The sequence below is a fragment of the Vulpes vulpes genome, chromosome 2, assembly GCF_048418805.1.
Source record: "Vulpes vulpes isolate BD-2025 chromosome 2, VulVul3, whole genome shotgun sequence".
Classification (NCBI taxonomy): Eukaryota; Metazoa; Chordata; class Mammalia; order Carnivora; family Canidae; genus Vulpes; species Vulpes vulpes.
In genome coordinates, this window is record NC_132781.1 from 100054237 (window position 1) to 100068263 (window position 14027).

The 14027-nt window shown below is 45.7% G+C and overlaps 1 protein-coding gene across 34 annotated transcripts in view; it reads left to right on the plus strand.

Annotated features, from left to right (window-relative positions):
• The window catches only part of KIAA1217 (KIAA1217 ortholog), a 730776-nt gene that overhangs the window by 585510 nt on the left and 131239 nt on the right, over positions 1–14027 (plus strand). For 33 of the 34 annotated variants that reach the window (XM_072749379.1, XM_072749392.1, XM_072749378.1 and 30 more), the window contains one exon: positions 8518–8716. In XM_072749379.1, the coding sequence (XP_072605480.1) occupies positions 8518–8716 (199 nt within the window). Of the gene's footprint in view, positions 1–6627; positions 6766–8517; positions 8717–14027 lie in introns of those variants that run through there. The other variant, XM_072749383.1, reaches the window with a different exon arrangement.

Here is a 14027-nt window from a genome sequence, read left to right on the forward strand (position 1 = left end):
AGAAACTTCTAAGAATCTCAGGTATGCACAGCTGGAAGGTGGCATTAGAGTGGGGTTTGTGCAGATATGTCTTTCTGGTCATAAGGCCCAGGAGTTCCTGATTACTGGTAAAGCTGGCATATATCCACATGCTGCTCACATGGCATGCAGATGGGCACTGAACAATCAATTGTGTGTATGTTTATACTCATAGCAGGACCACGTGGTACCTGTACTCAAGTTTTCTATTGAAAATAAAAGTTGATTTCTTCTCTAAGTCGTGAACACCAGACCCACCCTAAAGTTTCATAATTATTACAGAACCAAGTCATTCTCTCTTACATTTGTACTATAGTGCTCACATCCAGCTGTCATATTCTAGAACAGTGGGTGTCCTCTGTCTATTCCCCACGTTGGCCATCAGCATAGGAACGACCCTGAGGAGATAAGGGCTTGGGTTTTGCTTTTCTGGCCATCCACCACAGGTGTTGTGGGAAGTAGCCAAGGAGCTTCATGGAACCCAGTCCTGCTGCTTCTGAAAAACACCTGCTTTGCATCCGAGACTCAACTGAAAATGGCAGGTGGGCCACCTGATGGGAGAGGATGTCAGCCTAGACAGATGCGGCCACCTGGGGTGGGTTTACGTAAGGGCAGAGGCAGGATGGAAGCCAGATATGCCTCAGAGAGCTCTTGTCATTCTCCCTATCCCCAGGCCCAAACCTAGCAGAGGCCTCAGAATTTGAAAATGAGGAGGGGCACCTGGCTGGCTCAGTCAGTGAGTTTGGGATTGTGAGTTTGAGACCCATGTTGAACATAAATATCACTTAAATGAAAGAAAGGAAGAGAATCTGGAAAAGAAGAGAAAAGAAATTGGAAACAAGGAGAGGCAAAGAAGGGAGGCAAGTGATGGCACTGTGGCTTGTAGAAAGGGCTCTAAGCAAAGGAGACACTTCAGTTTTCCTTAGGGACAATCCTTCATTCTCCTGAGGCCAGTGTGAAGCAGGGATGGTAGAGAAAACAGACGTGTGGGGATGATCCATTGTTGTTAACTTCTAATATTTTGCTCCTTGAATCTTTCACAGGAGTACCTAACAACTAGAAAGTTCTCTTCAGTTGGAGTCAGTTTTAAATAGGTTTGAGTTGAAAGCCTCCTAAGTACAAGAAATAGGATTAAAGCATTGGAATGTTGTTATTAAATTAACCGTGTCAGTTGATGAATACGGTTAATCCTTGAACAACTCATAGTTCAGCGGCACTGACCCCCCCCACACAGTCAAAAATGTGTGTATAACTTTTCACTCCCCCAGAACTTTATGACCAATGGCCTTCTATTGACTGGAGGCCTTGCCAATAAACAGTCGATTAACACATATTTTGTATATGTGTTATATACTGTAGTCTTACAATACCCTAAGCTAAAGAAAAGAAAATATTATAAATAAAATCATAAGGAGGGACTCCTGGGTGGCTCAGTGGTTAAGCACCTCCCTTCAGCCCTGGGCATGATCCTGGAGTCCTGGGATCGAGTCCCACATCGGGCTCCCTGCATGGAGCCTGCTTCTCCCTCTGCCTATGTCTCTGCCTCTCTCTCTCTCTCTCTCTCTGTGTGTCTCTCATGAATAAAGAAATACAATCTTTAAAAAAAATCATAAGGAGAAGAAAATACACTTAGAGTACTGTCCTGTATTTATCCAAAAATATCTGAATATAAGTGGACCTGTGCCATTGAAACCCATTTCAAAGGTCAACTATTAGGATAAGGAGTCATCCCAAATACATTTGTGTGTGAGAAGCATCATATTTCCAAATTCTTTGTGGGAATTGGGCATTAATTAGAATGATGTAAAACTTTAGTAAGGCAATGTTGAGTTTTGTTCAAAATATAACATAATTTGAAGTGACACGTATACCCTGGCTAACCAGACACCTCACCATTCCCAATGCTTATCATGTTATGTAAAGCTACATTAGCAGGCTTTGTTTTCTGGACTCGGTATTTCAATTTTGACTTTAAGGGGTCCGAAAAATGGGAATGGAAACACATCATCAGTGCCTCTAGCTTTAACTTTCTTTTCTCTTTGGCTTTGGTCTCCAAATACAACAGCATTTCAGAGTAAGAATAAATTTGATCTCCTAGTATAACATAATGCTCATGGTGAACATTTCAGCAAATATTTGTTCGTGATGATAGAATGTAAGTATGGCAGTCTTTTAAAAATTAATGCTGTGCAACTGTGTTGCATGTGCTTGAGGCCGTAAATGTAGAAAGCTAGATCCTAGTGCTAGGTAAGCTGCATATCTCTATCTAGCAAATGCAATAGGGTAAATAATTTGAAGGAAATCTCAATAAGCAAGTCTTCTGGGTGACATGCTTTTTTCTTCTTTGTGTAGTGTCTATGTCAAAGTTATGAAGTTTTAGTCCTGAGAGGACTGCCTAACCAACTAGTTCAACCTCTAGCCTTACAGATGAGAAACTAGGACTCGGTGAGGCTCTCTACATTGCCCACTTTTTGGTAGGAGCTGAACTAGAGCCAGCATCTCCAGACTCCTGATTAAATGACTTTACCACTGACTGTCAGCCCTGGAATCCAGCAGATTTGGTCCTATTTCCTTCACTTGCTAGAATTTCAAGCAAGTGGCTTAAATGATTTTTTTTCTCAATGGTTACCAGTATCATGAGTTGCAATGAGGTTTAAATGAGAATCCCATATGACAGTCACAGTGCAGCAGGCAGCAGTTCTTTCATTCCTGGCTCTCTCCCCTCACTTCTCCATCAGGAGGAGAATCTTCCCAGAGGACCAGTCTCCACATGTTATAGATGAAACAGAGAGGGGACCTGCAGGAAGCCTGTTACCCCAGGATCTCTTGGTGATAGAAAGCCCTCCTTGAAGAAGGGAAGAGTAGAAAGGATGATTGGAGTTCAGGTGGCCTGGTTTAACAAGCCACGCCTTTGTGCATGACCCCAAATGACTTCTCTGGGTTTGTAGGTTTGGGGTCACCTGGGGATTTGGGAAAAACATCTAGAAAGTTGTAACAGAAACAAAGGGAGATGGGTTGGTATCATGATTCCCCATGAAGTACAGAGGGAAACCCAGCCTTCCAAACCCTTGAATCCTACTCCTATGGCTCTCGTACCATTACTACCATTCACTGCTCCACATGTCTTCCCCGGGGGGGAGACAGCTCTCTGCTCAGAAGGTTAAGGTAGAGGCTCCAAATGCCATTCTGTAGACAATGCCTAGGGAGAAGGCTTGGCCTGAGCCAAAATGAGAATAACTCCAATGTAAAGACTTTTTTAGTAGGCCAAATCTCAAATTGTGTGAGTATCCTGCCCCCCTTTTTTGCTGTTAAAATAAGTCCTTTCCCCTGGGGATCCCTGGGTGGCTCAGCAGTTTAACACCTGCCTTTGACCCAGGGTGTGATCCTGGGGTCCCAGGATCAAGTCCCATGTCGGACTCCTTCCATGGAGCCTGATTCTCCCTCTGCCTCTGTCTCTGCCTCTCTCTCGCTCTCTCTCTGTCTCTCATGAGTAAATAAATAAAATCTTAAAAAATATATATCTCCTTTCCCATGTAATAATGATACCACACACAGTAACAATTTCAGTAGAGGGGACGTATTTGGGTGCCCCTAACTTTGTGAAATACCATCTTAGGAACTCTACATCATAACCTCTTCCCATAATTTTTAAAAGAGAGTTTCATCTGTGAAATATATATATGTACTGCTGATATTATAAATGTGCTACCGTCATAACAGCCCAAGGTACGGAGCTGTTAGAACTGATCTGTGTCAGTAGTGGCTTGCTTGCAAGGCACAAAGTTGTCTCAAACTAGTTCAAGAACAAAATGGAACTAAGTAGAAGGAATTAATGGGAAAGGCCCCTCATTGTGCTGGAATCGGGAACTGGGATGCCCAGTGGGCCAGAGAGCTGCTCTCCATCTTTCGGGTCATGGGGATCTCTTAGCTCTCTTTTCCTGAACAGATCTGTCTCATCCTTCCTCTGAATTCTCTGTTTCACATTTCCTGTCCATTTCAGACACAACTTCATGTGACCTCACATTTCTAATTCTCATTCAACACTAATAAAATAGCTCCTTTGTCCCAGGTCTCCATTTTTCAGAGAGAGACTATAATGGGCCCAGTCAAGATCAGGTGTGGCTATTGCTTGGTCCAGTCAGCTGAGACTGGGTTGGGAGTGGGTGACTCTGCACTTAGCTGCTCAAAGCAGCATATGCTTGGAAGTAAAAAGGGGGTTTCTACTAATAATCACCCCGGGACAACAGGTGCAAAGCAGGACTGTCCCAGGGTAGCTGCAATGCATGTCCTTCCCCCTCCCCCCAATATGGGACTGGGGCTTATCCAAGTGGGCAGGGAGGAATTCCTCAGGGAAGGAGGACATATCTTGGAGACAGGAACTCTTTCAAAGATCACTGAGCATCAAGTAAAATAATAAATGTGAAACTTTTTCATGAATTAGCAGGAGGCAAAATCCTGCCCTGAGGTTGCCTATAGAAAAACACAACTGGGGGAGGTGCCTGGGTGGCTCAGTCGGTTGGGCGTCTGCCTTCAGCTCAGGTCACGATCCCAGGGTCCTGGGATTGAGCTCCACATGAGGCTACCTGCTCAGCGGGAAGCCTGCTTCTCCCTCTCCCTCCACAGCTCCTCCTGCTTGTGCTTTCTCACTCTCCATCTCATACATAAAAATCTTATAAAATAAAATAAAATAAAATAAAATAAAATCTTAGTCTTTTATTTAAAGAAAAAAAAACCAACTCGGTAGTCAGCTACTTGGATTATGTATCTGTTAGTTCAGTTGAGAGAGAGACAGGGGAAAATGTCCCTTGAGAGGCCAGCAGTTGTCCCACTTTCTCCTCCTGGCTGCCCCCTAGTGCACAGACACCTGAGAACACGCGTGTGTGACTTAGCTCAGGGCGTCCCTTAGCACCTGTTCAGTCATGTCTTCCTCCCCTCTTCCCACTGCGGTCCACCCTTCGATGCCAGCAGTTATTCCCTAAACCCCTTCTGCATTCACAGGGACACAACTCTTAGCTCTTTTCGTCCCACTGTTAGGTGTCTATTATCCTTGGCCCCAAAATATACCTTAAATGCGTTAGGAGCTCAGGAACCACGTGCAGCGCTCCTGACCCCAGGAGCCTCGCACTGTGCTGAGTACAGGGTCCCTGTTCCAAATGCTTTTTGACTTTTCTTTTCTCCTGTAGCAAATCACAGAGTATCTGACATTCGTTAGTGTCAGCAATTTCTATTGTCTTTTCTCTGCACTAAATGATGTCTTAGCAGCGAGCTGGCGTCAAGGGAGGGGACCCTGTGAGGCGATTGCTAATATGCAATGATAGTTTGCAGGGGGAAAGTGAATGATATGAAATAAAAGAGGGGACATTTATATTTGGAACTAAGTAGCTATGTACAGGAAGATTTTTTTTAAAGATTAGCCCTTACATCTCTATTTTTATACATATTACCACCACGATGACCCTGAACAAGAAATAGAAATTTAATTCTGACTTTCTTCAAGGATTATTGCCTTTTGCAATGGAAAAATGACAACTCATCAAATGTATTATATCTGCCGTTGGCTGTAAAGATGACCAAACGGTAGAGGCCATGAACGTGGCCCCGCTGCTTAAAGTAATATTATTTCTTGGCTATTTTGCTAAACTGAGTGTGTAGTCTTTTTTTTTTTTTAATCAAGTCAGAGTGAAGACATTCTCCCTTGATATTCTGCTGAGTGTAGCAACCAGGTAGCTACTTCATTGAAGACCATATGAATTTATCTAGGTCTTGGCAGGCCAGGCAGTGATTTAGGGATGATTTTTCTAATCAAGTTATATGTTCACCGAGTGCCAAAGCCAGATCCCAATGTTTATTACAGAAGCAGTCCTTATGGAAAATAAATCTAGCAATAAACCACTTTGGGAGCTTGCACAGAAAAATTAAGCCAAAGAGACAATTTAACTGTTAATGGGTGTCCTCTCCGGCATGTAATGTGAGCTGAGAGTTTCCTATGGAACACCCAGGCTGGTGCTCTCCCTGAAGCCACATCCCACTCTTAAGGGAGTGCACAGATCTATGTGCTGATCCTGTTCCGGTTTTCCTCTGGGGAAGGTCTTGAGAGGTGTATCAAGGAGCAGGGGTGTAGATAATGCAATAGTGCTCCTGCCAAGAGGGGTCTCCTTGTATCCTTAGTAGCAAGAGAGAGGGGAAAGAAGCTGACCATTCTGTCCTCAAAAGGGTTCCCTAATGTATCAGGCTACCTAATTGTCAGTGTACCTTGATCCAAAAATCATTAAAAATTTCAAGACAGGGGTGCCTGGGTGGCTCAGTTAGTTAAGCATCCAACTCTTGATTTCAGCTTCAGGACATGATGTCAGGATTGTGAGATTGAGCCCCACATCCGGCCCTGTGCTGAGCAGGGAACCTGCTTAAGATTCCCTCTCCCTCCCTCCCTACCCTTTCCCTCCTTCTCTCCCTCTTCCTCCCCACCCCACATATTCTCTCTCTCTAAAAAAGAAAGAAAGAAAGAAGAAAAAGAAGAAAGAAAGAAAGAAAGAAAGAAAGAAAGAAAGAAAGAAAGAAAAGAAGAAAGAAAGAAAGAAAGAAAGAAAGAAAGAAAGAAAGAAAGAAAGAAAAGAAAGAAAGAAAGAAAGAAAAAGAATTTCAAGACAGCCACAGTAGAGCATGAATCCAAGCATGGAACCCTTTTAAGTGTGGGGCCCTGTATGGGGTATAGGTTGTACACCCATGAAGCTGCTCCTGCCTTGAGAGGTAAATGCTTTGGTGCTTAACTTCAAAATGCAGTGGCCTCCTTAGGAAGACTTAAAGGAAATTAAGGAATGCAAACAAACCAAAAAACTAGCTACCGTGGCCTGCCAGTAGCCCAGCACTAGCCCCTCAGCATCTTTAGCATCTTAGTAAGAGAAAACTCGCCTGCCTGATGCATTCTGATCAGTTTGCCTTCCAGAAGGTGCCTGGATCATGTAATGCCAGTCACGGTGGGCAGTGCGAGAGGGGAGAGCTGAGATAATGTGTTCATCCAGCCTAATCCCCTATTTCGCTGACTCCTTTTCTCTGACCATCCACGGGTATAATCTCTGACCTCTACACGCTAGTTCAAGTGATCCTCTAAAAAATGTATCTGATCCTGGCCCCCTCTTGCCTTTCCCTGCCTAAAATGCCTCCACGAAGTTCTGGTACCTTCAAATTCAGTTGAGCGCCCTCATTTTGACCCCACAGCTGTGTGTGATCTGATCTCTGTTGGACATCCACCCCAGCAAGTCTCCAGTGCTTGCCACTTCTTTCTGCATCAGGGACTTTGCATTGGCCACCCCTCAACCTGGAGTGTCTTTCCCTCTTTTTATCCCTACCCTCTGGTTGACCACCTCCTCCCACCTTACCTCTTCCTTGAGAACACAGTTCACGTGTCTTACCGACTTCTCCACTCAAGTACCCCACTCCCACCAGTTGGACTTAACATAGTCTCACCACGGCTTTACCTTTGTCTTCGTTGCTGGTCCCCTGGTGAGACTATGAGCACCATGAGGCCAGGGGCAAGTCTGTTTTGTGCATCATTCTGGCCCCAGTACCTAGCACAGTGCCTGGAACATAGTGGGTACTCAATATGTGTCTGTTGGAAGGATGAATGGATGTACCCACACAGTTCCTCATTTACACATCATTATACACTATCTTGTGCAGTTTTGTGCCTTTCACTAATTGCACCAATTAGTTCTGAAACTCTTTGACGTCGGGCAGTATGTTGTCTGTTTTTCTCCATTTCCCACAATGCTCAACCAATAGTCCATGTTCACGGAATGTTCTTGACTAATGGATTATGAGCATCTTACACATGAAATTGCCTTCCACTAGAGTACAGATAATTAAAAGTTCAGTTATGTGTCCTGTGCGTGCAAGTTATTCTAGGTCCTTTCTGCCGATTATTGAGGTAAGTAATAACCAAAGCTAAACATAATCTTACCTATGGGATTTCTGTCTCAAAGGAAAAAATGTAACTGTGATATAAATGTCTCCCTCACAATCTTGGTTTACTGATTTTGGAAGCAGTCTTAATGTAAGACTTTAAAGGACTGGTTGTGTTCACTTTATTGTGGTGTGAATGCCTCATCCATTTAGGTATATATAAACGTGTACAATCCCATCTGTTGTCATAACAACCGTTAAAATTTGTCTGGCCAAAGGAATTGATTTGCCATCATTCTTTCCTAGGATGTGGCTCATCCTCAACTCCTTGTTCAAGCTGACATTTGTACAGTAGATGCGCAGTGATAAAAATCTTAATGGACTACTCAGGGACAATGTGGGGTGTGTTTTTTTCCAGTAACTTTCACAATTGATACTTTGACCCACTGGATCTTCAGTTTTCTGGGTCCAGTCATTCTGAGGGATTTTTCCCCTGCCATACTGTTGGTCCAGATTGGCAGACCTTCATGATATTGAAAACGTTTTCAGCATAATTAATAGTCATTTATTTTCCTACTTTCTTTCAAATGCCTTTTGCAGACAAGAAGCCCCAAACTGTCTCATAGTCCCCAGCCTCCCAATTTGGGTGACCCGGTCGAGCATTTATCAGAGACGTCTGGTGATTCTTTGGAAGCCATGTCTGAGGGAGAAGTTCCAAGTCCTTTTTCCAGAGGCAGCCGAACTCGAGCAAGTCTTCCAGTGGTGAGGTCAACCAACCAGACAAAAGAGAGATCTCTAGGTAAGCCTCAGAGGGCAGTTTCCAATGCCCCTTTTTTACTGTGTATATACATTTTTATACTTCTGAACATATATGCCTGCATCCAAATGTTAATTAGGTCTTGTTTTGTGAAAACACAAGTACTACGACACTTGACTAATTTAACAGCAAGCTGAGGAAATAGCATGTCCAAGCTGTCTTTTGGGCCAGGCTCTGTGACAGTGAAACCATAAACACAGGGCTATTCCCACCACCACATGGAAGGATGGAGGGGCTCGGCATGTTTTTGGCATAGCTTTTCCTTTCAACAACGCATTTAAGGAAAGCAGAAGGATTCTATTGTTCTGCCTTTACCACTTATCATTTGCTCTTTTATATTGGAAATTCAATTTCTGTCTCGCTTTACTTTAAAAAAATGTTTTGGCCTTTAACAAAATGTACAGTTCATAAGGATTTAGACCTCTCTGCCGATTTCATAAGCTTAACCAGCTGTTTCAATGTTCCAGACCAGTCCTTATTTTTGCAGATCGTTGGGGTCATGGGGTAGGAGGGTACAGGAACAGGATCAGCCCACAAAAGGCTTCAGGGCCTGGCCCCTACAGAAGATAGCAAAGTGATGCCACATAAAACTTAACAAATGCCTTGCTTGGAGAAGAAAAGAGCTGAAAGCTTTGGGGAGGAATGCTGATTGTTCCCTTGGTTGCAGATTATAGGAAGACTGGTTGCAAACATTGTCCTTGCTGCCCCCCCCAAAAGAAAACCCCAACCTATTGTTATTTGTATTATCAATGTTACATTTTAACATTAAATTTTATATAGTTCACTTTAGATTACTAATCCAGGGCCCTCATTTTACCAATGAGAGAAGAAAGCGACAAAGAACAATCTGCTTTTTTCTTTTCTTGCTTTTTGGTTTTGGGGGGTTTGTTTTTGTTTTTGTTTTGAAGTCACACAGTTGATGGCTGAAGTGGGCCTCCAGTTCCTATTTAGTCTTCCGTACAATTGAAGGAGTGGGACACACAGGGGTGTGATACACCCGAGGAACATCCTGGGCCAGGACAGGGTCAAGACAACACAGGGACACAGGCTTCCACACCTAGCCCCAGGCTGGAGCCTTCCAACTGCTTGATGCAGTGCTGTACTCTGCCCCGCTCTGCCTGAGGGAGCAGGAGCCAATCCGGGAGTGGAATTTCTCCTTTGTGCTTTGCAGGAAATGAGTGAACTGCAGGTCCCTGTAAAGACAGCCTGTGCTTTGCAAAATAAAATGAAGATAGAATAATTGCCTGCATGCCTCCCTCCATACCTGGGGACCACTGAGCCGGAGGGATGATGGCTCCTTTGTCTTGCGGGTGGGAGTTTCCTCTAGCGGCCAAGCAGGGTTGGCAGCACGGGTAGTTCCTGGCCATGTTCAGGAAGCAAGCCTGGGGCAGAGAGGCTGCAGGAGCCAGGGGCAGCCTTGCCCTAGGAATTGCTGAAGATCACTGGTGTTTTCCCCTGAAGTGGCTGTGCTCCCGCAAAGCATTCAGCACACCTTCTGTGAAAGTCCTGACGAGCAGAGTCGCAGCAGATTAAACAAAAGTGCATCCAAGGTGTTTACTCTTCCAGCTCCAAGAGACACCTTGTGGCCTGTGACTTTTTACAGCTCTTGGATAGAAACAGGAATACAGTGAGCAGAGAGGAGAGGAATGAGAAGTTTGCCCAAGCAAGAGGACTCCGTTGGAGGAATGAGGCTGGTGCAGGATCGGGGGGGTGGTGCTTCCCTTGATCGCCTCTTGGTGGCCAGTTTGGGAATGTCACCCTAGGTGCACCTGGCCTTGTGGTGTAATTCAGTTGAGCCAGGATGGGAAATAAACAGGAAAGTGTGAGTCAGGGAGAGTCTAAACACAGTCTCCCTGCCAGGGGCCTGGCTCAGCCTTGTGTTCGGGGAAAATCCCAAGTGTGATTTACTTAATATGCACACACAGGCTCCGGGGCAGGGCAGGCTCCCCAGAGAGCCCAGAACCAGGAGCCCTGGGTATCCCCCAGCACCTGGTGGTGGAGGAGGCGCACAACTATGACTCCACTTGCCCCAGAGAGGCTTTGGACCAGGTGTGGGGGGGGGGGGGGGAGCGGGGTTGAGGAGGACAGACTGAGCTGTGACCTCCTGCAGACCTACTGTCCGTGCTCCACAGAACTTTTGGGATCTGGACTCTGTCACTTTATATTCATCTGCAGAATTTCAAGGTCTCGCCCTGAAGCTCCGTTGATCCTGTCTTTATTTAAAATTTTTCATACTTTGTTCATGATGGATTGTTTTTACGTTGATTTTGACTTGTAAAAAATAACACATGGAAATATTATTTATCTTGATAGCTGACTTATGGGAGCCCCCTTGAATTTTGCCCTTAAGGTAGTGCCTCACTCTCTTTACCCCAGTGGCTGCCCCGTGTGTCACCCCTGGAACAGCACGCCTGCCATCCATAGGGTCTGTGGCCCCAGAGCCCGGAGTGAGGCCGAGCCTCTTCATGTGCACAAGGAGCCCCCAGCACAGGCTGCACTGGGGGTGGCGTTGGGGGGGGGGGTCTGGGTGACTCGAGAGTGGGGCTGGGACTGCGCAGCCTCCTCAGACCTCTCTGGCACCCTGGAGGGGAAGAGACCTGCTCTCACTTCAGCAGCCTGTGCCTGGAGATAAACCTGCTTGCTTAATCATTTTTCCACCTGACTGATTCCTCCTTTCTATCACATTAACGTATTTAGGAGGAGCCCAGGGGGACTGGGCATGGGGCATGGGGCATGGTGTATGTCGCCTGTCTCGGAGTCTTTCAGAAGACATGGAGGCCAGAGAAGGACGGTGTGGGGGGTGCCCCAAGGTGTCATTCAGCACAGGGAAGTTAGTTAGACCTCGTTGGTGTCTGTGTAACAAGCCCCCTGCGTGCAGGATGTGAGCCTCCCGTCAGGGAGAGGGCCCTGGGACTGCAGGCATGGCCAAATGACAGCAAAACCCACAAGTCCATTCCCAAGCGGCGGCCAAAATTAGCCTCTCGTGGAGATTCACAAAGCAGAAAAGTGAGGAAACAAAGTTGTGATTCCCAACACGCCCAGGTTCCTACGACGTGCCCACCCTGTGTGCTCACCCCTGCAGTGGTGGAGGAGTCTGTGCCCTCTGCCCCTCCACCCGTCCACGGCTCAGATGACATCTTTCTCGGTGGAACTGCTCCTACTGCTCCTTCCCTCTGTCTTCAGTGAAAATAGAGAGGACTGGGAGAGAGGAAGTCTACAAAATAAAACCGCTTTGCAGTGGAGCTCGGTTTTAGAAGTCATTTCCATGAAAAACTGCCCCACTGATATTAGGCCTGGGTCTTAATGATGGAGTCGTTTGCTTTTAATCATGGCCATCTTATGAATGCCTGTCTGGAATGTGACCCTGGGCAAGGGCTGGGGTCTGGCCGCTCCACCGCCTGGCTTTGGGGAAAGGGTAGCCACAAGATGTTCCCACCCTTCTGGGTGCCCTCAGGAATTTGAAAATAAAACTCCTGTGAAAACAAGAACAGCAGTAGCAACTTCCTCCAAGCTGCAGCCAGATGCCTTTGTTGACTGTATTCTGAATGGTGAACGACAGGAAAAAGACCTCCCAAACCAGCCCAGCAGCCAGAGGTGTTGCCACTTCTGGAACAAATCTCCTCCTCAAGACTCAGCCTCAATAAACAACAATGATTTTAAATGGCTTGGGAGGATTTTAGACTAATTAAGGGAGAATTTTCTCGGTGCATGTGAATTACTGAGCATCTCTATGTGCTTTTGGTCCAAAATGGTGACAATGAGGGTAGGGTGCTCATTCTCTGACAACACTTTCAGTGGGGAGGGGGGGCAGGGGGGGAAGGTTCGAGCTTACCAGAATCTTCCCTCCTGTGCACAAGAGTGAGTAGGAGGTTCAGGCAAAGGGTTGAAGAAACCACCCCCATCTACGAAGTGGGCCAGGGCAGAGACTCTGAAGACTCTCATTTGAGTACTCGGTTGTTTGAGCATGAAGGGTTAGCCCTTGGATAGTTGAAAGAGAAATAAATTTCAGACAAATGTTAAGAAGGGCTACTCTATAGAGTAAGTGCAACATTTATGAAATTTGTTTTCCTAAGCACCAGGAGTGATTGAAATGTGATATAAAAACAAGAATTTACAGAGAGTTTTCAAAGCAAATCAATAGTTTTGGGGCACATTCCAGATCTTTTTAGGGGACGACCCTAAAAGGAGACCTAAAAGGAGACCCTAAAAGGAGAGTGGGGTTTTTTTTGTATATTTTTTATTGGAGTTCGATTTGCCTACATATAGCATAACACCCAGTGCTCATCCCATCAAGTGCCCCCCTCAGTGCCCGTCACCCAGTCACCCAGTCCCCCCACCCACTTCCCCTTCCACTATCTCTTGTTCGTTTCCCAGAGTTAGGAGTCTCTCTTGTTCTGTCTCCCTCACTGATATTTCCCACTCATTTTAGCAGAGTGCTTTCTCTAGCGTGGACTAAGTGGACAGGCATGGGTGGGTATGGTGGTTGACTGGAGTTGTCCACTCCAGCCTTCCTTCACTCCGGGGGGCTGGAATGCACAGTCATTCCGGAATATCAGATGTTCTGGGTTCCAAAAGTAGGGAGGGACCAAGGCATTTGTGGAGGCTTTTGGATTTTCTGTAGCGTCATTTGTCATTGTCCCAGGGACATTGTGGTCACTGAAGCTTGTGTTGAGAGTCAAAATGCAAGGCATCCCATTTTTCTAGTGCCAAGGACACAAGTGTGGCCTGAAGTGAGTCTCTGAGCACACAAATAGCTTCCTGCTCAAGGCAGCAAGGCTTGGACTCACAGCAGTCCAGGGTGGCAGGAAGCTTCCTCATTGTCAAACAGGTCCTGCGGTGTCCCAGTGCTACAGTGAAAATTCAGCCCAACGATGGTGCAAGCCATTTAATAAATCCGTTTTCACGTAAGTTAACCAGAGTCAGTTCAGGCTCTGCAAGTGAACCCTGACTGGCACACATGAACTGATTTCCTGTATTTGTAGAATACAACATATTTGTGGAATGTCCCCTGTTCCTCATGTTTCTGAAAATATAAAGACCAGCAGGTACAAACTGATGACTTCTAGAGACTTGGCAGTGAACTGGAGAATGGCCTGCCGATATAGGTGTTTTCGACCATGTTTCTTAGAACTTTAGAGTTCTGTGGAGTTTTCTCACGAAATATTGGAGTTTTATATAAGATTTCATTTGAAAGTGAGCTGTGCTGAACTGCTCTCTCTCTCTTTCTCTTTATCTCTCTCTTTGTCTCTCTCTCTCTCTCTCTCTCTCTCTCTCTCTCTCTCTCTCTCTCTCG